General features: G+C 36.8%; 1 protein-coding gene across 1 annotated transcript in view; it reads right to left on the bottom strand.

Annotated features, from left to right (window-relative positions):
* Nucleotides 1–27,133, bottom strand: part of LOC150100509 (uncharacterized) — a 1,094,033-nt gene that overhangs the window by 838,441 nt on the left and 228,459 nt on the right. Inside the window, exon 6 of the mRNA XM_090402670.1 lies at nucleotides 24,092–24,172. Within this exon, the coding sequence (XP_090258796.1) occupies nucleotides 24,092–24,172 (81 nt within the window). The remainder of the gene's footprint in view (nucleotides 1–24,091; nucleotides 24,173–27,133) is intronic.

Raw genomic sequence — 27,133 nt, 5'->3', positions numbered from 1 at the left:
CCTAAGAACATAAAGTCTGTCAAGACTCATTGAGGGGAGGTCCCCCTTAAGAAACACAAAGTCTATCATACCACTCCTTAAACTCATTGACCATTCTCACTCTCACCACTCCATCAGGCAATGCATTCCATGGTTCAACCACCCTCGATTTGATGCAAAGAAACCATTCCTCACCCTCTTACTCACAGTTTCCTTTCGTAACTTCCAGGGATGGCCTCTTGTCATCACCCCTTCCTGCTGTTCAACCAAGCGAAAGAACTCACCAGTGTCAACCCTGTAACCACCTCTCAACAGTTTAAAAGTCTCAATCATATCACCTCTTCTTCTATCCACCAAACTCTGCAGTCCACATTCCCTCAGCCTGTCCTCATAACTATCCTTGTACAGTCCTGAAACCATCTTTGTCATCTGTCTTTGTACCCTTTCCACAGTTAATTCATCCCCTTCAAATCCTGGAGACCAAATCTGAAAACAATAGTCTAAGTGTGGTCTGATCAGAGACTTATACAACAGAATGATAACTCTTTTATCTCTGCAGTTGTCAAACTAATCTGCCTAAATATTTCCTGCTTGTTGCCATCTGTGTTCCCTGGTCTACAGCAATATATCACTAAAGTAGGATAGAAATCCTGCCCACCTGCCTCCACTCACACTCTCAAAACCAGTGGTGCAATTCCTTACAAATTCTCTACCCTAAGAAGATAGAATTATTATTATTGTATGAGCATGTCTTTGGAGTCTAAAAACTCACTGTAGTAGACTCAAGCCATCTGCACAATATCTATTGTACCATTCCATGAACCCATTAACACACAAAGCATTCACAACCAACTCTGGAAACTCATTCCATTGATTCACACTCTACTAGTGAAAAATCTAGTTCTCACACACTCTTATTAACTACATCCTTAGCTTCGAGGGACATCTTGTTCTACATTCTTGTTCTGCCTCTTGACTTCTTGTTCTCTTCCCTCTAGCCAAGCGCTGAAATATTTCTCCTGCATCAATTCTATAAAGCCCTTTAAGTAACTTAAATGTTTCTATCATATCCCCTCTTTTTACCTATCAACAAACTTTTGCAATCCACAAACCTGCAATCTATTTTCATAGTGAGTAGTCCATACAATCCCCACCATCTTGGTCACTTGCCTCGAAATCTTCTCCATAACTTCCTCATCCCAAAGAAACACAGGTGACCTGAGCACAGTAATCCAGATATGTGCATATCAAGGCCTTATAAAGAGGAATGATGACTCCATTAACACTACTTGTCAGTGTGTTCTTCAATAACCAAGTAATCTTATGAGCTACCTTGTCAACCTTAGCAATATGCGCTCTAAACTTCATCTCTCTGTCTAATATCACCCCCAAATTCCTAGAGTACAATTCCAACAATTTAGTACACAGCTTGCAATCTATTTATCCTAAAATGCATAACTGTACATTTCTCCACAGTAAACTGATACCCATTATCTTTTGCCCATATTGACAGCCTATTTAAATCATCAGCAAGCTCTCCACATCATCTTGATTAACTATCATCCTATCCAATTTTGAATCATCAGCAAACAACTGAATATTCCCAAATTCTCCCTCTCTGACCAACTTTTTTGGTGCTTTTACCACCATTTGTGAGCCACTGATTGGTCTATATTTTGCTGCTGAAGTCTTAGAACTTCTCTTATGAAAAGGAATTGTTTATTATTATTATTATGCGACACCTCCAGGGAGTCCAAACACTCATCGAGGGAGAATGTGCCAAAAGCATCGAACGATTGAACCCCTTCCAACTACTAACCATGCTCTAACTTGCTTCACATCAGAGGCATTGCCAGTTCACTTACACATGCTCATAAAATGTGAGCTGATATCCAATCAAATTCTATATTTGCATAGAGATTTTGAAATATACTAAGTACTTCCAATACACTGACCTTTGTTCTCACATTATTCCCTGTCATATATGATCCAGCAATATCCTCACTCTATTTTATTTTTAACTTTTTGCTGAGCCATTCGAAGCAGAGGCTCTACCAATCGACCAACATTTTGCCCTCCTTCCACTACTTTGGGACTTTGCCAGAGCTGAGACTTAAATTCAAAAGCCTAGACAGAGGCATTGACAGTTCACTTACACATTATCATAAAATGTAAGCTGATATCCAATCAAATTCTATATTTGCATAGAGATTTTGAAATATACTAAGAACTTCCAATACATTAACCTTTGTTCTCACATTATTCCCTATCATATCTGTTCTAGCAATATCCTCACTTGGATGATATATCCTTGCAAAGTGGTTATTCAGTAACTCAACTATTTCATCTGCTTCTCTTACCTCACCACCATCAGCACTTGTTAATGTTATCCTTGGCAGTAGATAACCTTCATCGCCCAGTTCAATACCACCACCCTTCTTATTGGAGAAATTATGTGGTAAATGCTATGTTTGGCCTTCAGAGTAGTGGGTTTCAGTCTCTGCCCCTCTCATTCTCCATGTAGTGTGAGTGATACTCTTCAAGGGCATGACTAACATAGATCCAGACCCTCCTCCATTTTGCGGGTACAGAAGTTAAAGCAGTGGTAACGCAAGCCAGCCACTAGTATATAGGCATGAACTGGTCAGTAATGAGTAGGAGGCTTCGAGGTCAACTGATGCTTAATCCCGCTGCCACATACTCTGCCAAGTAGTGTCTAGTGAGGAAGTCCAAGTAGTGGTATGTGTGAAGCACTGTCAAGGCCAAGGAATAGCAAGGAGACTGGTCGCTTTCTGTATAGATATCATGTTCACAAGTCTATTTTGACTCACTGCATGTATTTATTCCTATGTATATATATCCCTATTCCATCTAAAATTCCTATTCACTTCCCAAACAATGGTTCTAAAGAAGATATATGAAAGCGGTTGAAAAAAAAAAACTCAGCTTATCACAAGTGGCTTGCATCAAGAACCCAAGCTTCCTACTCAGCCTATGCAGAAGTATGCAATAAATGTAAATCAAGTATCAGCAAATCCAAATCCAACTTCATATATGATATTAATTGAAAACTTGTCTCATGCAAATGATAGCCATGCCTTCTGGCCCCTCACAAAAAGCCTTCGGATGCAACTTTTGCTCACTTGCACTGCCACTGCTCTTCCATCCAGATGGCACCACTGCTACAGTACACAAAGAAAAAGCTGCCTCCTAGCATCACTCTTTTCTTCTAATTCCTGCACAGATGAAGAAGGCAAATCACCTCCTTCCATACCAGCAATTGAGCACCATGTGCCTCCTTTGACCTTCCAAGAGAAAGACACAAGGAGGATATTAAACAACCTGAACACTACAAAGTCATCTGGCTCTGACAGCATCTCTCCTATTGTACTCAAATGTTGTACTTCAGAGCTAACACCTGTCTTCTATCATCTCTTCAATCTTCTATACTCAGCTGGCATCTATCCTATTTCATAGAAACTAACATATATATAGCCAACCCATTCCAAAAAAGGAAGACAAAAGCCTACCGTCCCACTACTGACCAGTTGCCATCACCTTGATCATGATTCTCGATGCTCAACTTCTTCACTATCTAGAAGCTCACCAGTTAATCAGCAGGATTCCACCAATCCAGATCCACAGCTTATATCTTAGACTACATCACTCACCAAGGGATGTGGTATGGAAAGATTTGGAGAAATGTGTACTGTTGCACTTGACATTTCCAAGTGCTTAATCATGTTTGGCATCAGGGTCTCCTTTGCAAACTGCCTTCTTCTGGTCTATACTTGGCTGTCACTATGGGGTTCATGGTTGAACAGCAGAGTGGCCATTTTGAACACTGTTTTGCCAAGTTTTAAACAAATGATACCACTGCCTAATCTTACTGTCTCATTATGTTAGGTCGTAAACCTTGCACAGTCCTTGGTGAATTTTGCAGCACTATCTTTCTGCCAACAAAAACCATATCACACCACATATCTCACTAACTGGCAGGATTTTTTTTATTCAGAGCACTCATTATAAATTATTCGTAGAGGACAACAAACAATAACATGATGAAAGTAAAATGGTCAACAAGTAGCCAATAAACCGCACTATGCTACCATGCATGCACGACCTCTCTCCCATATCTTATTTGATGGTAAATTCAGAACAGACTTTATTTTCTGGATATACATAGGACATTATTACTATTATTGCTATTGTGTGTTTTTATCCTAACTGGACTCAAATCATCTGATGTCATTAGTACTTCCTCTTCTTCCTATCTCTTCTGTCATTCCTAAAAATACTCTCTCTTTTGCACTTGATTCCAGTTACGACATCAAATTCAGAGAACCAATTTTCACTATGAAACAATTTTAGGCAACATTGTATTCCTCAAAGCAGCCAACTCAACCTCTTTGTTTCTAATGCTCCTAGCATTTGTGTATAGACATATCAAATTTCCTCCTTGCTGTTTCTTATACTTAAATTTTCACTCTGCTAGGCTCAGTTCAATAACTTTCTCTTTTTCCTCCCCACACAAATGCAAAATGCCAAAACCAATGTAAAGTCCATCCATTCAGCAGATTCATAAAATATAAACATTATCGACATTACAGTAGTATTAGTATTTCATCTAAAAATCACAGCTGCACTTACATACACATCCTTAGTATTCTTCCCAAGATGATCTAGTTTCTCCAACTCTCTGCATTAGATCTCATTCCAATAAATAATTTCTCTGGACAGCTGATACCAAATCCATTCAAGTGTAGACCATCTCTATTATAAATATTTTTTAACATCCAGCTCATTCCACACATTCAAAAGCTCCCACTCACATCCATTTTTACTACACAACCTGTGCACTGAATCATTTTAATACCAGTAATTATTATATTTAATTAACCAGTAATAATTATTATTATCATCATCATATTTGTTGAGATTTCCACAACATGGGATTTTTAAGTATTTTGTATAAGGTGAAATTTATTTATAGGTTGTTAAATAAACCAGAATAAAGAGTTATAATATAATTATATTATAATATATAAAGAATTCAGCCTCCCTCTGGTAATGTGTTTCTTAGACTACTCTTACGCTTTTGACTGTGTTGAGCATGTGAAACTGTGGGAAGTAATGAAAAGAATGGGTTTTCCTCAACACACTATCAGGTTGATAGCCAACTTGTATAAGGAGCAAAAAGCCACAGTAAGAACAGGTGTTGGATTGACTGACTGGCTTCAAGTTGGAAAAGGAGTTAGACAAGGAGGTTTACTTTCTCCTCACTTGTTTAGTATATATACAGAGGACATCATGCATGAAGCATTGGATAAGCTCAAGACAGGAATTAGAAGGTAGATTAATCAGTAATCTGAGGTATGTTGATGATACAGTACTCCTTTGTAATGACATGGAAGAACTAGGTCTAATTCTTGACAAAGTTAACAAGATCAGTAATAACAGAGGACCTCAACTCAATTCTAGCAAGACAAAGATCATGGTTCTCAAAGGAAAAACAAACAGAGAAGCTCCTGAGAAACAAGTGTATCTTAATGGAGAAAGAATTGAGGAAGTCAGCAAGTTTGAGTACCTGGGATCCATTATTAATGTGAAGAATTGCTGTTCAGAAGATGTCAGAAAAAGGTTAGGAATGGCTAAAACAACAGTCAGAGACCTGTCTAAAATCTGGAAGGATGGATCTATCTCCATGGGAACAAAGTTGAGGATTTTAGATGCAGTTGTTTTTCCAACAGCAACTTATGGATGCGAGACTTGGAACCTAAAGAAGTCAGATAAGAAACGGATATCTGCTTTTGAGATGTGGTGTTACAGAAGGCTGTTGAGGATATCATATACTGAAAGGCATACAAAGGAATGGGTGTTAGAAAAGATTAGTAGAACTTTATGGCTCCTTAAGGATATTGACAGAAGAAAGTTAAAATATTTTGGACACGTAGAAAGGATGGAAGGAGGACTTTTCAGAACAGTAATAGAAGGTAAAGTTCCTGGAAAAAGAGGCAGGGGTAGACCATCAATGAGATGGATGGATGGCATGTGTGGAGTGACTGATCTTCAGACAGTTGAGGCTGCCAGAAAAGCAAACAACAGGACTACATGGAGAGGCCTGGTGTGGAACATCACCGAGCATCGGAGTGACCATATGGCATCTGTAGATGTGCCCAGTGAACATAGAGAGAGAGAGAGAGAGAAATAAACCAGAGAAACATGTTTACTATGTTTGGGACTGTCCGAGGCCGCTTGGCAGCAAAAATCAAATGCAAAGCGTGATGAGTGGAAGTGTCCACATTGTAGAGAAAACAAGGGAATGTCACCTTCAACTGCTGCAGCCAGGAAACAGCCAACGCAGAAAACAACCACAGGCGGTAAACAGCTAACACGGCAATCAACAGCAGAGGAAATGAAAAACAAAGAATACAACAAAGGAAACCCAGGTGAGCCAACTTTTAACGCATTACTTGAAAATAGATTACGAAACCTAAAAGACAGTTTAATCAATTTTGTTGGAGAACTTTTTGAAAAACATACTGTACAAATTACAAAAAAATTTAACCAATATGAGGAATTTATTAAATTTAATAATAGCTCAGTAGAGGACATATTACAGACCATTAGAGAAATTAAAAACTGCATTAAGGAGTTAACGGAAAGACAGCATAATTTAATTAAAGAGACAATGGAACTACGACAAGAACTAAACTCTTTAAAGCAACACTACGAACTCTTAAACCAACAGCAGTATAAAAATGATCTCCTCATAGATGATCTCTCAGAAATTGCAACGGAACATCTAAAAGACACCGTAATAACAACTAAGCCAAAAAAAATTGGCACTCCCATAGAATCAAAAGATATGTAATCCCCATCCTTCTCCCATCGTTATGCAACTCACTAACAGCGCAACAAAAATTACACTTATAAAAGCTAGCAGGATTAAAAAACAGTAGTCAAGGATCTGAATGGAGCCCACGACAATACTCCAATATACTTGTCCAAATACTTAACGCCAAATTATCAGAAACTATTCTACCAAACAAGGACAGTGAAAACAAAAAAAAAAATTACCAGTTTATATGGAAAGAGACAGTAAAATATTCCTTAAAAAGACACAAGATGCAAAGCCAATCCAAATAAAATCAATAGAAGACCTCAATAGGCTGCCACATTAAAAAGAACTCTGATGAGCCATAAAGAAGGGAACAACCAACCCACATGAACAACTACCAAGCAGATGTAATCTGCCCCGGAACATGACAACTGCCACATTCTGAAATCGATAACAGAATGGAAACAAGCGACTATCCCAAAAAAGGACTATCTATTCTCCACATTAACATCAGGAGCATTCAAAAATACTTGTTGACCCTGCAAGCTTATCTGAAGGAAGATATAGACAACATAGACATTTTAATACTGATTGAAATATCTAGACAAACGAAGAGGCAACCATCTACCAAATGCCAAACTTCCAACAACACAAACACTGCAGACAAACTAAACGAGGCAGTGGTATACTAATATTTATCAAACATAAACTAAAAGTAACAGAAATAAACAATAAATTAAAATTTGCAGAAAACATATGCATCGAAATTAAAAACATCAAACAAGAAAACGCCTTGATATTAAACGCAATATACAGACCACTCAACTTAAGCACTATAAAATTCCTAGATTAATTAAACAGATGGCTTTCAAGCACAGAAGAAGGTGCCTCAGAATACTTGACAATAATAGGTGACATGAATATAAACATTAGGAACATAAATAACAACACAAAATAATCTCTTATCAGCATATAACATAAACCCGTCCATACAGTCATATACACGAGAAGAGATAGTCAGAAATACAACCACCTCATCCTGCATTGACCATATAAATATACGGGCCCCTCCAAAACAGCCACACAGCAGCTGTAATAATGTGCAAACTGGCAGACCATTATTTCACAGCATTACAGTTACACACAGAACCAGAACCCATAAAACTCACTTAGACTACAAAACAGTATAATAGCATCCTAAACAAAACCATAGTAAACAACAAAATCAGAAAAACAGACTGGATGCAGATAGCATCTTTAGACTCTGCTGATGCTGTATATAATAATCTTACACTTGCATTTAATAAAATATATAACAAAGCATTAACAAAAATACGCTCCCAAACTAAACAGAATCCATGGATAACAGACAACATATTAATAGACATACAAAGAAAAGATGTCCTATGGAAACAACTTAAGAGGTCGCCAAAAATATCTTTTTCAAGCTGAATACAAAAGAAAACAGAATCTCTTAACATCACAGATTAGAACGGCAAAAAGAAACTACTACAGAAACAAATTAACAACAGCTCAGAACGACATAAAGGAAACTTGGGACCTGATTAATGAAATGCTGGACAATACACACAGAACCACTGCCTCAGAAACAATAAAACACAGCTTTGCTTGCGACCCTAAATCCCTCAAACAGCTGGCAAACAACTTTAATCAGCACTTCGTGAACTCTGTCCAAAAACTACAAGAAACAACCTTTCCTCGCAAAAAGAAACATTCTCCACTAGATCCACGAGCAACCCAGTCGATGTGGTTCACCACAGTAACAAAAGAAGAACTATCACTTGCAATTCAACAAATTAACCCTAACAAAGGACCAGGAATAGACAGAATCAGACCAAAAGACATCAAGAAACACTAACCAACCTATGTCCAGTTATACTAAAACCGTTAAATAAAATTTTCTTAACAGGACACATACCTGAAACACTAAAGACTGCATTAATCACACCCATACATAAAGATGGAAAAAGAAACATTATAAGTAATTACAGACCCATCGCCACATTGTCTGTAATCAACCAAATCATGGAGCACATCGTGCATCGCAAACTCTCCACATATTTTGAAAAATTTCAAATCATACCCACAATACAAATATGATTTTCAAAAAAATAAAGGAAAAGCAACACTCCTGGAAGATTTCACAGACCTAATAAACGCTGCATTGGATAAAAACAGAATAGCATTAGTCGTTTTTATTGACTTGACAAAAGCATTTGACACATTAACACACAAAACCTTGTTAATGAAACTAACACATATCGGAATCAGAGGTCGCCTACTCCAGTGGTTTAAAGCATACATAAAAAACAGGAAGCACATCACACGTATCGGATCAGTGTACAGCAAAGAGGTACCGGTAACCTGTGGAGTACCACAAGGAGCTGTCCTGTCTACCATTCTATTTAACATATACACACACACATGACATAAGCCATCTTCTCCTAAAAAGTAAAATCTTCCAGTTTGCAGACGACACGGCCATAGTATCCATTCCTAACAATGCAAATATCGCCTACACAAATATGCAACACAGTCATCAATCAAATCACTAACTTGCTAACCGAAAATGACATATATATGTACCTGAAAAAATAAAGCTAATGATATTCAAAAATCCCCAAACCCTACCCATAGAAACTAAATATCTCATTATGCGACATCCATCATCCTATACGCAAAACACCGATCCTAAAACCATCACACAGGTGAAAACAACACGCTATCTCGGACTTCACTTCGATGCTGATCAAAGTTGGAATAGCCATATAAACTATCTACACAACAAACTCAGGATAATAGCAAGCAAACTATATCGATTGAAAGATAGTGCCCTGGCACACACAAAAATACTAATCTATAAAGCATTATGTGAAAACATTTTAATATACACAATCACATCATATACATTCTGTGCAGATTACAAACTTAACAGGTTACAATGGTTGCAAAATAAAATAGTAAAACTGGTATTCTGGGAATAACCCACACTTATGCGGGCAGCACAGACAGAACACAAAATATTTAAGGTGAAACACTTATACCACTATGCAGTCATGTTAAAACACTACTTCAGTCCAAACAAATGACATAACATATAAGTACAATAATCACTACAGAAAAGCCACCCCAAACTTCTACGTGCCTGACATGATAAACAAACTACCGTTCAATGACAGAAACCTAGGGACCTACAAGGAGCTGATACAGACGCTATATAAATATTATAGCGAGAATGAAAGTTAGAGAAATTCCTCTCTCTGTGTCACAAACATGCATGCACACACACACACAACACAAAACCTATAACAAACCCCTCTCAAAAAACACCATTACAAGGATGCAAACATACCATACCCAAATCCAACCCCACTTACAAAAAAGATAAACCGTGCACAAGCAGTAGTAGTCTTCTAAGCACCTACCTACAAACAGTAAATTCGACACCTGGCTTGCAACTGGTATAGAAACAAAACTACAAAACCACCACCATCTATTATCTTCCTCAGATAAGCTCTACAAAGCTTCGAGGAAGAAATCAGAAATGCCACCCAAAGAAACAAGTAAATATTATAATCGATTTAAAAAAAGTAAATCATTGTATATTTAAATGGATCATTGTAAATATGTATGTGAAAAAAGATGCAAAATATTAAAATCATTACTTATGCAATTTAAATAAGATATTTTCCTAGCATTCTGTACAGAAAAAATAAATAAAATAAATTATACAGATAGATAGATAATCGTGTAATCTATCCTCAGTAACTAAACTATAACTGACTGTAAACTATTACAAAAATTGTTATTACTACTAATAACACAAATTGATGTACTATGCGACTTGCACACTGTACAAAGTATGAGATAAATTGGAATCTGAATTTAACCACAAGTGAAAAATTGTAGTGTATGTATTACATAAATATGTGTATTACATAAATTGTATGTATACATATGTAATTTATTAGACAGATAAAGTATTATTTGACATTTAAAAAACAAAAATCTTCATTATATGAGACCTCCACAGACAAGGACTCATCGAGAAAGGTCATAATCATCCAAACCAGCTGTCATAACTTCTCTTAAATTCATTCACACTAGATGCACTCACTATGAGGTTAGGGATCTTGGCATTATGATGGATAGGAATTTGTAGTTCTCATTGCTTTGTGAGAGAAAAACTTAGCTCTTATGCCTTTCTTGACTGTGAACAAACTTAACTTCCATGGATGTCACCATGTTCTTTCACCACCTTTCATAATGAAAAATTTTATCAGACAATATCCTGTAACACCCATTCAGAAGTTTAGATATCTCTATCACATCACCTCTCTTTCTCCTGTTAACCAGAGTCTGTAATCCACATATTTGAAATTTGTCCTCATAATCTAAATCTCATAATCCAGATATAGTCTTTGTAACCCATATTTGCACCCCTTCCACAGCTTCTTCTCCTTTGAACTCTGGAGACCAAATCTGCACACAATAATCCAGGTGTGGTCTTATCAAGACCTTATAAAAAGGCAAAATGACTTCTTTATCCTTACATGTCAAGGTTCACTTCAACATCAATTATCCACTGAGTTGTATTTGCAACTTTTGCTATGTAATTTTTGAACTACAAATTCCTATCCATCATAATGCCAAGATCCCTAACCTCATTAGTTTCTTGTAGCATAACCCCACTAATATAATATGCTGCTGGAAATCTCATCATGCCTAAGTGCATAGCCAATATAACTGTACACTTACTAACATTAAGTGATAGTTATTTTCATTTGCCCAAATTTCCAACCTATTCAGATCATTTTGTAAGTACTGGATATCAGTAACATCTCTGATTGCCCTGCCTATCTTTACATCATCAGCAAACAATTGCACATCTCCTGTTAGGCCCTTCCTAATGTTGAACAATAATGGCCCAAGGACTGAACCCTGAGGTACACCAGTGATCTTTTTTTTTTCTTTTTTTATTAATCTTTGTACTGGTTATGGGCACTACTACCCTTACAACATGTCCAGACATCTTGTCCAGACTTGATATAGGTCTAAGCCTTTACAAGTGTTTTACCCCATGCCTGTTCTAGTTATCATTGTAGCCATTCTCTGGTGGCAATGCCATGCCACCAGTGTGCCCTCAAGGAAAGAACTTTTATCCTTCCACATAAGTCCAAGCTGTTTTAAGTCTTTGTAACTATCTGCGCTCCATACGCCATGTAAAGAGATGGTGGCGCTGATAAACCTCGGAGTTGCCCCATGCTCCACTCGTATCTTACTAACTAGATCTTGGTTATTTTTATAATAGTTTACTTTATTATTATGGTTATAGACTAGTGGGAGCCCTGTTCCCACAACCTGGACATCAACTACCCAAACGTCACCATCTCTTTTAATCACTAAGTCTGGCTTACACAAACCTGCGGAGGTCCTATAATGTGGTTCCACTGCAGTCGCTCAACCTTTGTTCTTAAAGCAGTTGTTCCGAATGGAGACCACGGCATCATGCCTCTGCACGCAGACCCCACGGGTGCGGAAGCAACACTGGGCTATATGAGACAATGCCTCACTGTAGTGACAGCCAGCCCTACAGTTTGAGTCTTCACCACCCCATCGAGCTCTATGGGCTCGAATGGGCAGCGCATCAGTGCAGTCCTGATAAGATCAATATACTCGAACCCAGGGAGGAGTCTGGTGCCATCCCTTACCCAATCATGCTGGAAGGGACCAGATATGACTCTCTTAAAGGAGAACCATGTACAGAACAGTGCAGCAGAGATGCCCACCTCTTGTTCTGCGGGTGCTGACTCAATTAAGGTACCTTGATAATGGGACCAGGCTTTAGCCCGCTTAAAGTCTTCTTGTATTAATGGGCTGTAGAAAGCCTCTCTGTAGATAGGGGAAGAAGATAGTTCTAACTTCGCGATTCTGGACAGCCGCAGGCATGGGATCAGCCATCTAAGTGATGGAACCCGAAGCCCACCATCCTCTGCCCTCTCGTGGAAATATGCAGTGAGGGTGTCAGGCAGCAGTCAGAGCCATGATCTCATGGCTGAACGGATTTTGTTCATTCGGGACAGTACCAAGATATATGTCCTACCAAGCACCAACTTAGGGTAAAAGCGAGGTAGGAGATGGTGGGAAAGGAGAAAGAGTCTTTGCAGGGGCTTGAGAGCTTTCCTCAAAGAAGCGATTCCAGCTTCTAGGATAGAAGAAACAGAAGACCTTCCCTTTGGGGTGAACATAATACCAAGATATCTCCACTCTTCCTGGATGGTCAAAGCATGCAACAGCCTCCCGTGCAGGGAAAACTCTATAGTCTCAACCTTAAGCTTCTTGTCATGACCAGAGGGGACAAGAGCTAAAGAGCAGGCCTTCTCTACATTAATAGAAAGGCCTCTAATAGAGAAAAAGTCAACTGCCCGGTCAAGGAGTTCTTGCAGCCTACCTTAGTAGAGGCTACAAGAATAAGATCGTCCGCAAAGGCTATAGAATTAAAGGAAGAAGCATCTAGAGAGTAGCCTATGTGGCTAGGAAGAGAATGAAGAAATTCATCTATGATGCAGTTAAAGAAAAGGGGAGATAGAGGATCACCCTGGCGAACACCCCCCCCCCCACTGCGAGAATAGAAGTTGCACAGGACCCTGTAGTGATAGTGATGGAGCTACCTAAGTATAGCTCCATAACATAGAAAAGAAAGGTTTCTGGACATCCAGCAATAGACAGTTCTTGAAGGAGAGCAGGAAGGGAGATGCAATCAAAGGCCTTTTGGAGGTCCAGTGACGCCACATAGAGGCTTAAGGCGGCAACGGGAATCAGAGAGAAGAGAAGAAAAAAAGATATATATTCTCAGCACAGTCATCTGAAAGGACAAAAGCTCTCTGTCTGTAATCATGCTGTATATGTTGCTGAAGTCGTTTAACTAAGATTTTATGATAGAGTCTAAGTATTACAGGGGAGATGGTAAAAGAACAATCTTCATTCTTCGGAATGAAGATTGTTCTTGAAGCACGTAAGTATGGTGGTATTGCTTTACTGGAAAGGAGAATGTTCAACAAGTCTTGAAGAATTTTCAGCGGCACCTTCCGAAGCCTAGACACAGGAAAGCCATCAGGATCGGAGGTGGAGAAATTGGATGGAAGAGCTGCTTTAATCTCCTGGATGGACACCAGCCGGTGTCCATCCAGGAGATTAAAGGGCAGGAATGGACCTCAATATCGTAAGTATTTGAAGGGCAAGAATGGACCTCAATATTGTAGGTTGGTCATCATCATCAGGGAAGTGTGGAGACGGAGCAGAAAAGACTGTACTCCAGAATTTAACAAAATAATCATGTAAGTCTGGCAGATTCACATCCACTGTATACCACTTTTTGATATCTGTCTGTCAGCCATCCACTAATGATCTATTTCTTCCTCCCCTGCAACTGAGCCACCAGCAGCAACACCATATATTTATTTCTGTTAGCCTCCACTTCACACCAGATAGCCTCAAACTCACTGCTACATGGGATGTTGTTACCATCGTTTTCTCGCATTTCTACCCTAATTGGACTTAAGTTGTCTGATATCGTTTGTAGTACATTTCCTCCTCTCCTATCTCTTCTATCATTCCTAAAAATTGTATACCCATTATACTCAATCCCACTAACTATATCTGATTCTGATAGCCAGGTCTCACTAATGCCAACAATCTTAGGCCACATCATATTCAATAAAGCAATGAATTCAACCCCTTTGTTTCTGATGCACCTGGCATTTGTGTATAGACATAACAAATTAGGTCAAAAAAAGGTCTGAACCCAAAGCATATATTTCCACTCCTTTGCCATGTTCAAAGCAATCATATCTTTATCACGATTGCATACCATTGTGTTTGTGAAAGCTGAACTTTCACACACACATTTTTCCCATTTCTCCCTCGATAATCAGTTTCCCTGACTCTCTTCATTAGGTCTCATCCCAATAAGTAATCAGTACAGGGAAATTTCATAAAACATATGGCATGTACACATCCCAGCAGTTAGAAATGTGGCAGGCGAGAGATTGGGGAGTGCATATCTTCGTAAAATGGGAAGAACTTTGTGATTTAGAAATTAGTATAACGGACCTCAGCAGCATTATATCTGAAACTGGTGAATACCGACTGAGAGGAACGAGTAGCATGATCGATTGTGAGGAGAATGAGTGGAATATGAATGAAAAAAACAATGAAAAAATTGGGAGGATAAATGTCGAGCAAGAGTAGGTAGATGCAATGAAAGAAGTGGAATGTATCAGGAGCAAGTTGGGAAGCACAAAAGATGAGTTTAGGTGACTGAATACAACTAATACAAAGCAAATCAGAACAGGAGTGAGCGAGTAAGTAGTAAGTGTGTTGCCCAGGTATAATAATGAAGAGCTGCAGAGAAGAGCATCAATAATGAATAGCATGAAAGTAAACTGGATTATGTGGATGCATGGAGGGCAATTGAGGACAGAAAGGAACTGTATTCAAGAGATAGCTTGCATATGAATGAGGAAGGACACAAGCATCTGAAGAGAATGTTGTTCACCGAACAAGTCAGTGTGTCGATGCAAGGTAACTATAATTATCAAGGTGGATGGTAGCAGGAGTGGCTTCTTGTGTGAATAGTCACATTTGGGAGAAAGGAAATACATTGTGCAATGCTGAATACAGTGGAATCTGGATGTGATAATGATAGATATAGAAACAGTGACAATGCCTTGATGATTCTATATACAAATGCCAGGAGGATCTGGGATAAAGGAGATGAATTGGCGATGCTGATAGCATCAGCCTGTCGAAAGATTATTGGGATCTCTGAGACATAGTTGAGAGAAGATGATATACTAACAGAAATACAAGCATCAGGGTAAAGAAATTTTTCAAGGATAGGAAGGTCAAACACAGTGATGGAGAACTGCTTATGATTCTCTAGGAGGGGCAATGGCACTAATGGTTTTGAAAGCATGTAATGTAAGGCAGAAGTGAGCAGGACAGGATATTTAGTGCGGTGTTGCTATAAGCTAGGAAGCATAGAGGGTGCAGAGCAGGAGATGTTTAAGCAGTTAAGCATGACCAGTGCAAAAAGAATGATTATTATGGGAAATTTTAATACAGCAGTATAAATTGGGAAGAAGAAACTTTATGTAGTAGTAGTAATGGAATGGAATTTCTGATATTCTTGAGGGACGACATGTAGTAGAAATAACATGAGGTTCAAGAGGTTTAGATTTGGTCATACCATCAGAAAATCTGATTATACCTGGGATGGCATCTCTGCTCCCATTGGAGAGAGTGACCACGTGGTTTTGAATTGGAAGATGAATAGAGATGAGGAATATCAAAGAGAAAGAAATATATGTGGAATTATAAGGCAAGTCATTATAATAGTCTTAGATATCAAGCTTGGGATAGTTCTGTGGATGGAGTAATTGGAAAAGAAAGATATCATCGGTGCTCAGGAACTTGTGAAGAAATATATATCAGCAGCAATAGCAAGTTGTATGTTGTGAGTGAAGAAAAGAACAGAAAGGTGAAAATGAATGACAAACAATATCAAATGGGAACTATAAGTAAAAAAGAAGTTATAGAAGAAATATAAGGAGAAGGTGGAGAGCAGATGCATGAAGAATATAAGACTCAGACCAGGAAAGTGACTAGTATGGTAAGGAAGGCAAAATGGGAATATGAGAAGAGATTGGCCCTGAGAATCAAATAAAATCCAAAGGAATTTTTTTAGCTATGTGGCCAGTAGTAGAAGAAATGACTGTGGAAGAATGATATTCTTGGATAAAAATGGGAATAGAGAGACTGATGCAAAGGACATAGTGGAGTTGTTCAATGAACAACTTAGAAGAGAGTGTGCTTCAAATACTGATTACTCTAATGTCAACAATGCAATGGGACTGAGTGGGATTTCCCCATGGGTTAAGAGTGAATGTGCTAAAGAAATGACAGTTGCATTGATCTGTCTTTTCAATGAAAGTCTGCCAATGGGAAAGGTGCCCAAGGAGTGGAAGGAGGATAAGATAGTACAATTGCATAAGGGTGGCAGCAGACTGTAAGTGCCAAACTATAGACCAGTTTGTATTTCATCAGTAGTTGTTAAGATTTTAGAGAAATTAGTGAGAGATAATTCACAGCTTTGGGCAGATGAGAGTAACACCATCTGTGAGATTGAGCATGGATTTGTTACAGGGTACTCATGCTTTAGTAACCTGATTGCCTTTTATAATAAAGTGACAAGAGAGATAATGAGGGAAAGGCATATTCTGCCATTTTTTGGATTTTACAAAGGCATTTTGACAGGGTACCACATAATAAGCTGATATTTAAGTTACAGCATGGATTTAGATGTCAGGTTAGTGAAATGGATTCAGGATTGGTTATCTGATAAGTAATAGAGAGTTGTGTATTGGGGAGTGGTATCAAAGAAGCAGAAGGTTACAAGTGGGGTCCCACAGGGCTCAGTACTGGGACCTGTATTGTTTAACCTTTATATCAATGACATGGGCAATGGATTGCAGGGAGATATTCAGCTGTTTGCAGATGATGTGAAGCTGGAAAGGGTTATTAGTAATACTGTAGACGTGGTAATTCAAGAGGATTTGAATAAAATGGATAGATGGACAAATAAATAGTAGTTTCAGTTTATTTCTGCTAAACGTAAAGGCTTGAAGTTTGATATACATTGACGGGAGACTGTATATTACTCTGGGGGAACTGTACTGAAGGAAGTGGGGGAGGCAAGGGATCTGGAGGGGGTGATGACTGATAGAACTCTGAAATTTAGAGAACATATTGCATGAGAGTAATGTTATCTGTGAGATTGAGCATGGATTTGTTATTGGGTACTCATGCTTTAGTAGCCCGATTGCCTTTTATAATTAAGTGACAAGGGGATTAATGAGGGAAAGGCTGAGTCTGACAGCCTGGCTGGCCGAGTGGTTAGCGTGTCCACTCTCCAGTCAAAAAGCTGCGGGTTTTAATGCTGCCGTGGGTATGGATGTTTGTGATTGTCTGTGGAAATACTAGTGGTGGTGGTGGTGGTAGATGGCATTAGTGTAGTTGCAGTCAGTTGGTGGATTGTGAGTGGTGGAAGCAGAGTTGTAGAGTAGATACCCTCCCTCGATGAGTCTTTGGACTCCACGGAGGTGACAAATAATAATAAAATAATAACTGCAAAGGTGGTGAAGGTAACCCAGAGAATTGCTGCACTACTGAAAAGGACCTGCAGAGATAAGAGTTGTCATTCCATTGTGTAAACCCCTGATCACACCACACCAGGACTGTAGTGCTCAAATTTGGTCCCCAGGATTTGAGGGGGATAAATTAACCATGGAAAGAGTGCAGAGACAGATAGGCTAAAGGAATGTGGACTGCAGAGTTTGGTTGATAGAAGCAGGACAGGTGATGTCACTGAGACTTAACTGTTGAGAGGTAGTTGCAGGATTGACACTGGAGAGTTCTTTCCTTTGGTGGAACAGGGGGAAGGAGCAAGAACAAGGTTTATGAATCCCTGGAAGTTATGAAAAAGAGGGTAAGGAGTGCTTTCTTTGCATGGAGGGCAGTTGAAGCAGGGAATACACTGCCTGATAGTGGTGAGAGCACAATCGGTCAATGGGTTTAAGGAGTGGTATGACATATTGTGTTTTTTAGATTGGGCCTCCTATGATGAGTCTTCACTCCATGGAGACCTGAATCATAATCATAATAATAATTTGTTTTCTAAAAGTTTTATAAATGTGTTACACAATGAAATCACAAATATATATATATGAACATATACTATGAAGTAAAACTAACATTCTATACAGTGGCGGCTTGTACATAAGCACTGCGACACTGCAACACCCCCAAGGAAAAAATGAAAAAATTAAATTTTGTTTGTGTTTATAAATAATAACAATGCTTACAACATTATATAAATGCAATACAACATGTTTAAGGATTACAGCTTATGTTTTGACATTGACTGAATAGTTAATAATTAGAATTGTTTGATTGACGCTTTAGATTATGAAACAAATGCACTGCAATTTAACGCAGTGTTGAATGTTCGGCCAATAGCAGCTGGACTCGCCATACTTGTCACTGCACTTAACAAGTAAATCCAACACTGCTCGTTCAGCAGTGTCATTACAGATAAATTGCACATTTGCACGCATTATTTCTGTGAGATACGAAACTTTTATTATTGGTGTGTGTTTGTGGTGAGGGTGAAATATTTTTAGTAAATTGTATTTCATTTTGTTAAAGTAACATACAGCAATCCCTCGATTAATGCACCCCCGATTAGTGCGTTTTTGATTAGCGAGTCATTTTTTTTCTATACCCATATTCAATTAGTGCACCTATATACATCTTAAAAATAAATGTTACAGATTTTAAAAATTTTTCTATCTATTCACTTTTATGGCTATTTTAAAAAAAATCGCTCACCAGGATGAAATAATTTAGTTACCGGTTTAAAATATTTTACAAAGGTATTTTTTAATGGCATACAGTAACTGCGCTATTTCCATGTATACTATGTTTCAAATTTAGCGCCAAAATTTATGTCGTCTGCTAATTACATAACATTTCGCTGATTATATCTCGTGTCTCCTTTGCAATTGTTTTCCTTACTTTTTTTTTTAATTTTTATTTTAAAGTATTTTCCCAACCTTTCATCATGACTAAAAGAATTAGTGAGCAAAAAAATGAAAGTGTGAAAATGATTTGAAAAGTAATCTCATTGGAAGAAAGTCTTGAAATAATAAAGAAAATGAACAAAGCGAGTCCAGAGCAAAGATAGGACAAGAATACAAAATGAGTGCATGAACTATAAGAGCACTTTTAAGCAAAGCTGCTGAAATACAAAGAGAAAGGTAAGGCTGCTTCAAATTCATCATGCAAGAACTCGAAATCAAAGTATTATAATGACTGAATTAGAGAGACTTCTTTCTACGTGGATCGAAGATTGTAACTGAAAACGGATCCCGCTAAGCACTGACCTTATTAAATCAAAAGCATCAAGTCTCTTTGCACCTTGAAAGAAAGGACTATCAACTGTGGAAAATAAGAATTCCACGCTAGTGCGGGGTGGTTTGAGTATTTCAAAAAGAGAAATAGCCTACATAATATTCTAATCACAGGCGAAGCTGTAAGTGCAGATAAGGAGGTAGCCGCAAATTATCCAGAGAAGGGTGGGTGGGGGGGCTATCGTGACCAATAAATATTTAATGACGATGAAACCGACCTTTTTTTTGGAAGTGCTTTCCAAGACTTTTTTGGCCAAATCAAAGAAATCTCAGCCTGGTTATAAAGAATTTCATTCGCAAAATTGAATGAAATTACTGCTAGCAACATGTGAGCCATTTGAGGCTTTTCAAATGAATCTAAGTTAATTATTTCTCATTCTGAGAAATTGGGTGATTCCGACCTGCTAAATTTAGATGCACAGCAGGAAGATCCTGAAGAATGTGAAGAAAATTTAATTACTGACAAGTCAAAGAGATTTCACAGAAACAAACTGAAAATATTTTTCATGCAACCAAGGTTTTTAAGCAGCAATGCTTAGAGGCTGACCTTGGTGAAGAGAGAAGCAGTAACATTTGCAGAAGAGTAGAAGAGGCCATAGGGTCATACCGTCAGTTATATGAAAAAAGAAACAGAATGCCAAACAAATTATGTTAGCTGAATTCTTTGTTAAGAAGTAGAATAATAAATTTTTATTCTGAATAAGTTTGATTGACTTTCAGCTTCATGGTTTTCCTTTAACTAGGTCCTGATTCTTTTATAAAAAAAAAAAAATAAGGATCAAAAAAGAAATTTGAGGAACGAATTATACTTTTTCCCATAGGTTATTATATTCGATTAGTGCGTTTTCCATTAATGCGACTGTTTTAAAGAACACATTAGGTGCATTAATCAAGGGATTGTTGTATAATTATTTATTATACAGGGTGCCATAAAATAACTTTCCCTCGTTGGAGGCATCTATAGCTAAAACTAATAAACAGAATGAGACCAAATTTTATATTGAGCCTTTCGAAGGCATGAAGAGATAATTTTCGAGAAAAAAAAGATTCAGTACTAAAAGTCACCGATAGGGGAAATTTTGGAGCTGGCTGAGCTGAAAGCAGTCAAATATTTGCAAAAAACGCAGACAAAAAGGATTATGCAAATTTTACTGTGTGTACGTGACAGCAGCACCACCAATTTCACTTAAAATGGGATTGGGAATGTTCAGGCAGTTATTCGAATGGCTGACAAATTGTGCTCAATATGCATCCTGCCTTGCCTCGGCATGGCAGGACGCATATTGAGTTTTTACTTGTTATGTTGTTTTACCTTAAACAGCGCAATGCTGTAGCGGCCCTTCAGGAATTTAGAAGGCTTCATAACCTGTGTACAGATCCTGTGTCAGCTGTAGCACTGAGAGCTATGATTAAGAAGTTTGAAGAAACTGGATCACTAGGAATTAGACCTGGCAGAGGACGGAAAGCAGTGCAAGAAGAGACAGCAACAGACGTTGCTACTGCAGTGTTCGACGACACAGGGGCCAGTACTGGTCCAAACGGTTGTGCCATAGCTCACAAACTTGATATGGCTTATGGTACAGTCTTAAGGAAAATGCTTCACTTCTATCCATATTATCTTTGTAACACACCACATATCCAGCTGGAATGAGTGACACGGCTGTTGCTTACACCCTCGAAATGTTATTATTCCATTTTATCTGCCTTTAATGTAATTATCCGCTTGCTTCCTGCTCTGCCAGCACCAAAATTTCCCCTCTTGGCATCTTTTGGTACTAAATTTTTTTATCGCAGAAATCATCTCCCCATGCCTTCAAAAGTCTCAATATAAAATTTGGTCTCATTCCGTTTATTGATTTTAGCTACAGATGCATCCAAAGAGGGGAAGTTATTTTATGGCCACCCTGTAGATACAAAACTGAATTATGATGAGTGCCACTGTCGAAAATATGAAAATAATTATATTTTTTTCAATTATCGTTATATGAAAAATTATCGTTACACGAAACAAATGCAGTGTCGGAATTATGCTGTTTGGCCAATTGCAGCTAGACTCGCCGATATTCGTTTGCACTTGTCCTTGTATGTAACAAGTGAATCTGACACTGATCAATGTTGCTACAGATAAATTGTATGTTTGCATGCATTATTTCTGTAAGATATGAAACTTTTATTATTGGTGTGTGTTAGTGATGAGGGCGAAATATTTTTAATAAAGCATTTTTTTAATATGTAAATTTATTTATTAATAAATTGGTTACTGATTAGGAAAAAATGAATTATTTTTCTTATTTTGTATATGCAGCATGCCATGTTGGTTTTGTCTTTCATCCAAACTCATATTTGCTAGTTGGTGATTGACTCCACATTCAAACATAAAGATGTTGAAAGTTTATTTTTCACTTGGTTATATTCAAACATAAAGAAAATTTTTATTATACTGCACCACTCTATGTTTGAAATCACACAATTATTGTGAAGGAGTCAAGCATCAAATAGCACAACAGCAACATGAACTTACTACAGGCCGAAATTTTCTTACTTATACATAGGGTTTCCTGCAAGATTCATATTTTAATGAGTGGTGCAATGAAACTGAAATTAGGCAAGCACAAGAATCAAATTAACCAAGATATTTAATTCTCTCACAAAATTATTCTTACATAAGAAACAAGAATTCTATTACAATCAATACAATTAGATAATAATTTATGCATTCTATAAAGTATTTAGATTCTACTCAGCTGAGTGCATCATTTACTGCTATAACATATATATAAGGCTTTCACAATTCTCATCCATTAGGATTTCAATTAAGTTTCACCTTAAACAACAACAATATTCAGCAAAACACTTAAAAAGTAATTCTTTTTAGTCTCATAGAATAATCACAAACTTCAATTTTATCAGTGTAGAAAGTATTTTACCTTGGGTATAATAAATGTTAAAAGATACCAAGCTATTTTAAACCTTATAATAAATGTTAAAGATAAGTTTAAAATAGCTTGGTATCTTTAACATTCAATTTTATCAAACAATTAAATGGCATCATCAATATCTATCAGAGGATTAAAATAGTTCTTAAAAGGCTCAGTCTTGCATTTACATATACATTGTGAGATAATACATTCAAACATGAACTAATTCTTCAATGAAGTTTCTCATATTAGTTTCACAAGGAAAATGTTTTATAATATCACTCATTCAAGCTTGACTAGCTGGCTCCAGCAACACAAAATTTGACCAAGTTTTCCGGACACAAGCAACACTATCACACGTTAGTTATAGAATAGATATTCTTACCAGTATGATCATCATAGCTTGCACATTATGGAAAACTCCTACAACACTTCTAGGCACTCGATAATTTCCCACTATAGGCAACACAAAACTTATAGCATCCCTGTGTTCAATAACTTATTTGTTAAGACTGGAAAATATATTTTCTTGCTCGTAATAACTTATCTCATGATAAATCTCGATCATATTATTATCCTTTCACTCAGGTAAATTCCTTTACAAGGTGACAGGAAACTATAAATAAATATGAGTTCGAAGTAAGATTGATTAAAATTGGAACAAGTTTCCAAATCTTTGTTATGTTGTACGATCCCAGGTTAGATCACATCTCACGACCTTCCCACACTCTCTCCAATTTCCTTCTGGTTCCTTTTTACTATATCTCATAAATCCTCTCTCTCTTTTCCGCACAAACTTGTTTTTCTCCGCTCTTTCAGTTTACAACGAAATTCCCACGTGATCATTGTACAGTTCCCAACGCTAAGGCACGAGCTATCTCAAAATAACTTAGTTTTCTGACAGTAGCCAATCAAATCACATTAGCAGAGTCCCTTAGAAATATTTCACTTTTAGTAATAACAAATGAAATGCATATATTACAATTAGCTTAGGATACATTTACAAGTTAATATAAAGAATTTGTATTATATAAGATAAATAACCTAAAAAAAATTTATTATTTCAATGAACAAAAAACAGTAAGTGTTTAAATTACAATTTACTTAGGAGCAAACTTAGCTCAGGAAATGCAATTCATGTTAAATCATGAATGTAGTATTAATAATAAAATTCTTCATTCATAATTAACACACTGATTCTATAACTAATTGTAATGTTTATTTTATTTTCCCATTGCTCAGATAAAACAAATATATGTATGGCTCTTTATCTTCAATTATGTTTTTAAAAGAACTATTACCTTTTGTCCAAAGTTTCCAACTGCTCCTGGAGGTCCACGTGGTCCAAAGATTCCTGGAGCTCCAGGAATTCCAGGACTTCCCTATATAGATATAAAAACAAAATAAGACCCATAATGATTTGGAATATTAATAGTTGTTCTTCAAATTTGTTTTGATTGTCCCATATACAATACTACCTCCTCTCTTCATGAATGGATTCTATGCTAAGTCTTTACTTAAAGGTGGCAATAAGACTATAAGAGCCAAAAGAGTTAGTAATAGGGAATCATTTTGTGAACTGCGACTCACATATTTGAATAAAATTATTCTTAATATATTATTTTAATTATACTTAAATAACAATACATAAACAATACTGCCAAAATAATCATAAAATTTATAGTTATCAAATTAAAGGAAACATAATAAACACAAATTTAATAAACTCATTCTTAATATTTATCTACTTCAACACACATGCTTAACATAAAACTTGAACATAATACTTCATAAGTATTATGTTCTCCATAATACCAATTCTCCTATATCAATAATCCACACTTTTGTGGATTATATCAGAAGCAAGACAACATACTTGTGAATGATAATGACAAAGTGTGGGAATATGAGAGCATCATTAGCAAGAAGAGAGGAGCTGGTATTGACTGAAGCTGAGAGAAATACAAATAACGAAAGCACAGTTCAATAAAGGTAACAAAATAGTAGTAACAGATGATAGGAATAGCGAGGTAGCAGTAATGAAAAAATAATGCACATGCAGGTAATCTTACATAGGGACAAAATGTGAGCTTGACAAATAGGAGAATCATCTGGCATGTAGTGCTGCAGAGAATATAAAGAAAAGAGAAGTTCAAGGAAAGGAACAGAAAAGAGAGTAAGAGTATAAGGGGGGGGGTGAAATCATAGCTTCCCAATTTTAAGATTAAAGATATTAGCAATGCTATTAGAATGCAAAGAGCTAAAAGTTTGGAAGGTATGAAAGATTTGAAATATGCCAAGTACGGAATCAGAGGGAATCTGAAAGTATTACTGGAAGAAGAGAAAATGAAGGATGAGTGAGTAAAGAGTGTCACAGTTGCCAAGGTGATAGGAGTAAATTAATTAGAAGGACTATAATTGTGAATGAGTCAATGTATAGGCAAGTGAATAATGCATAAATAGAAGTTTGAAAGGCAAACCTCATAGGAACTTTTGAAACAGATGAGATCATCACTTTCACCTAAACAAATAATACAAACTGTAACATGAAATACTATAAATATGTTAGAATGAGATATATGTTTCAAACTTTAAAGACAAGTTATTAGGGAAATGAGATGATACAGAACAAATACACGAACTAGAGTGTAACGTGGAAAGGCTCGCGTTTGTCATACATGTTAATGTATTTTTACTAGTATTGATGAGAACACAGACTGATAAGAAAATAATACTATTTATTAACTTATTGCTGTTATTTCGCTGGTATTATATCCAGCATCTTTGGAGCACAAAAACCATTTATCACAGTACAAAACACAACAACAATCTGGTATAACAGTATGACTAGTTTAAACAACTGCAACAGACAACACAAAGACTAAAGTCCTAATTAGGTGCTGTTTTGGGAGAAGAAAAAAAAAAAACAGAGAAAACAGATATTAATTAGGTCTTAAGATGACTGTCTCCCAAATTTTTGGTAAATTTGTATGGCTATATGTGTTTCAAGGCTTCATTCCAAAAACAACTGACTGTGTAGAATGTATAGGTTTTGCAAGAGCGAGAACTGCATTTGGACATCAAATATTTTGAGGATCTGATTTTTTATATATATATATATATATATATATTATGAACAAGCTTTAATGACTGATACTGAGAGATAAAAAGATGACATGATATATTTGAAAAGATACTACTAGTACAGTAGTTTCGTTGAATTGATCGACATCTTCAGGTATCACAATCAAAGAAATATATAAAGAATTACAACGACTTAAAATTGTAATAACAGAACAAGTACAAGTAGCATGCCCGTCCCTGTAGTGGTTCTCAGTAAGATCTGCAAAATACCCCTCTACAGCTGCAATCACCTCTTGATTTGAAGAAAAACACTGACCAGCGAGGAAGAGTTTTAGTTTTGGGAAGAGATAGAAATCAGAGGGAGCCAAATCTGGGGAATAGGGTGGATGTTCCAACTATTCATAGTGTAGACTTTTGTGGGCAGGTACATTGTCCTGATAAAAAAGATGATTTTTTTCTTCTTTTAAACAAAACATTTTTATTTTAGCTAAAATAAAAATGTTTTGTTTGTGTAACTATCTTGTCTGATCTATTTGACAATGTACTGTCTCCAAAAAAAAATAAGTGAACCTGCGAGCCTGTTTAATTAAGAACTGCAACAACTAGCAATAAAGAATTGTGCATGTTATATTTGATCTTGTTTTATTCCAAACTTAAATTCTTAAGCTATATATATATATAATTTAGAATGGCACAGTCATTACACAAAAAAATTTTTCTAAATTGCATAGTTTGAGAGTTGGTAACATGTTTATCGTGAATAGACTAATAACAAGGGTCACTCACTAGCAGTGCAGACATAAAGAAGATTATAAAGGATTAATAACGAGGTCTACATTAAATAGATTGTAGTTTTATTTGAGTAAAGTAGAAGAAATAAGTTAGGCCTAAAGTGCACATGTTAAGGGAATAAAAGGCACGGTTGATAGTAATAGAAAGTCGATAATAGAAATTACAATGGCACAGTCAGCCGACACACTTATTAACAGAGGTGCAGCCGAGCATTCAACAGACATTAAATTTAACACCATACTTTGCAAAACACTGTTATAGAGGAATAAGTTTCCTAAATGTGGATTATAAGTTATATTCACAAATATAAGCAAGAGGGAAATGGGGCCAGTGGTTTTGAGGCAGTATGGTGTGAGATACAGGTGAATAGAATCAAATACTTGGTGGGATGTTGTTATAGACCTGGTAATGTGGATGGTGGTGATAGTGAAATGTATAGTCAAATAAGCCAATCAAATAAGAAAAGG

Source organism: Typopeltis vanoorti, chromosome 13 (assembly GCF_054136105.1).
Source record: "Typopeltis vanoorti isolate ZY-2024b chromosome 13, IOZ_Tvanoo_1.0, whole genome shotgun sequence".
In the NCBI taxonomy this organism is placed as follows: domain Eukaryota; kingdom Metazoa; phylum Arthropoda; class Arachnida; order Uropygi; family Thelyphonidae; genus Typopeltis; species Typopeltis vanoorti.
Note: the sequence above shows the minus strand (reverse complement) of the source record. Positions and strands in the feature narration are given on the sequence as shown.